We start from the raw sequence: 896 nt of genomic DNA, 5'->3' as shown, positions 1-896 counted from the left end.
TTTGTGTGTGTGTGCATATGTATGTATTTTTTATTATATGTATATAATTGTGCATAAACACACTCACACACACACACACACATACACTCAGTCACACACACACACACACACACACACAAAGGTTATGTACCTCTGGTCATTTGAGTCTGAGTCTGACGAATCGCCTTTACAGCTTAGCACATTTTTTTGGTGCAAAACCAATGCTCACTCTCTGACCGGCCACAACAAGCAATCGTGTGTGTGTTTGTATGTGCGTGTGTGTGTGTGTGTGTGTGTGCGCGTGTGTGCGTGTGTGCGTGTGTGCGTGTGTGTATGTACATTTACTGAAGTATAGTATCCCTTCCATGATTTGTTCCAGAGATATTCAAGAATACTTTCTGAACAGCTACAATCTCTACGAAAGTCTATTTACCTCCATAGCCGGTGAGTAATCCGCACAATATTTACTAACAGGATTTTATCATTATTTACTTTACTCTACCCTCTCACTGCCCGTTTTCCCACTCTCTGCCTGCTAACCTTCATTGCAAATACTTCACCGATCAAACCGTAGGAGCCTTTACAGGGCCACAATATCTGCTAGAAATGCAAGCAAATTTCTTTCAAATTAAACTCTACACTCTCTCTCTCTCAAAAAAAAAGAGAGAGACGCACTGGATTATGACGGCCTAGATATGAAATGATTGATTGAAGGATGGGATGTTCATGGTAGTTTATAAAAATCCACTGATCAATAGGTCTATTCAGTCTGGGCTGACTTGGGTTAAACAACAAAAGTTACATTATTCAACTGGACAAATCTCCTGGTGGATATTTATTTCAGTGCATTTTTCAACGCTATTTAGTCATCTAGCCAACCAACCGGTCATATGTGAAGATTAATCTTGATAGTACAT

The 896-nt window shown here is 39.7% G+C and overlaps 1 protein-coding gene across 1 annotated transcript in view; it reads left to right on the top strand.

Moving 5' to 3' along the window:
• Positions 1–344: 344 nt before the first annotated feature.
• The window catches only part of LOC106877452 (uncharacterized), a 45,164-nt gene continuing 44,612 nt past the window's right edge, over positions 345–896 (top strand). The window contains exon 1 of the mRNA XM_014926355.1: positions 345–423. Within this exon, the coding sequence (XP_014781841.1) occupies positions 345–423 (79 nt within the window). The remainder of the gene's footprint in view (positions 424–896) is intronic.

This window comes from Octopus bimaculoides, chromosome 8 (assembly GCF_001194135.2).
Source record: "Octopus bimaculoides isolate UCB-OBI-ISO-001 chromosome 8, ASM119413v2, whole genome shotgun sequence".
Lineage (NCBI taxonomy): Eukaryota > Metazoa > Mollusca > Cephalopoda > Octopoda > Octopodidae > Octopus > Octopus bimaculoides.
Note: the sequence above shows the minus strand (reverse complement) of the source record. Positions and strands in the feature narration are given on the sequence as shown.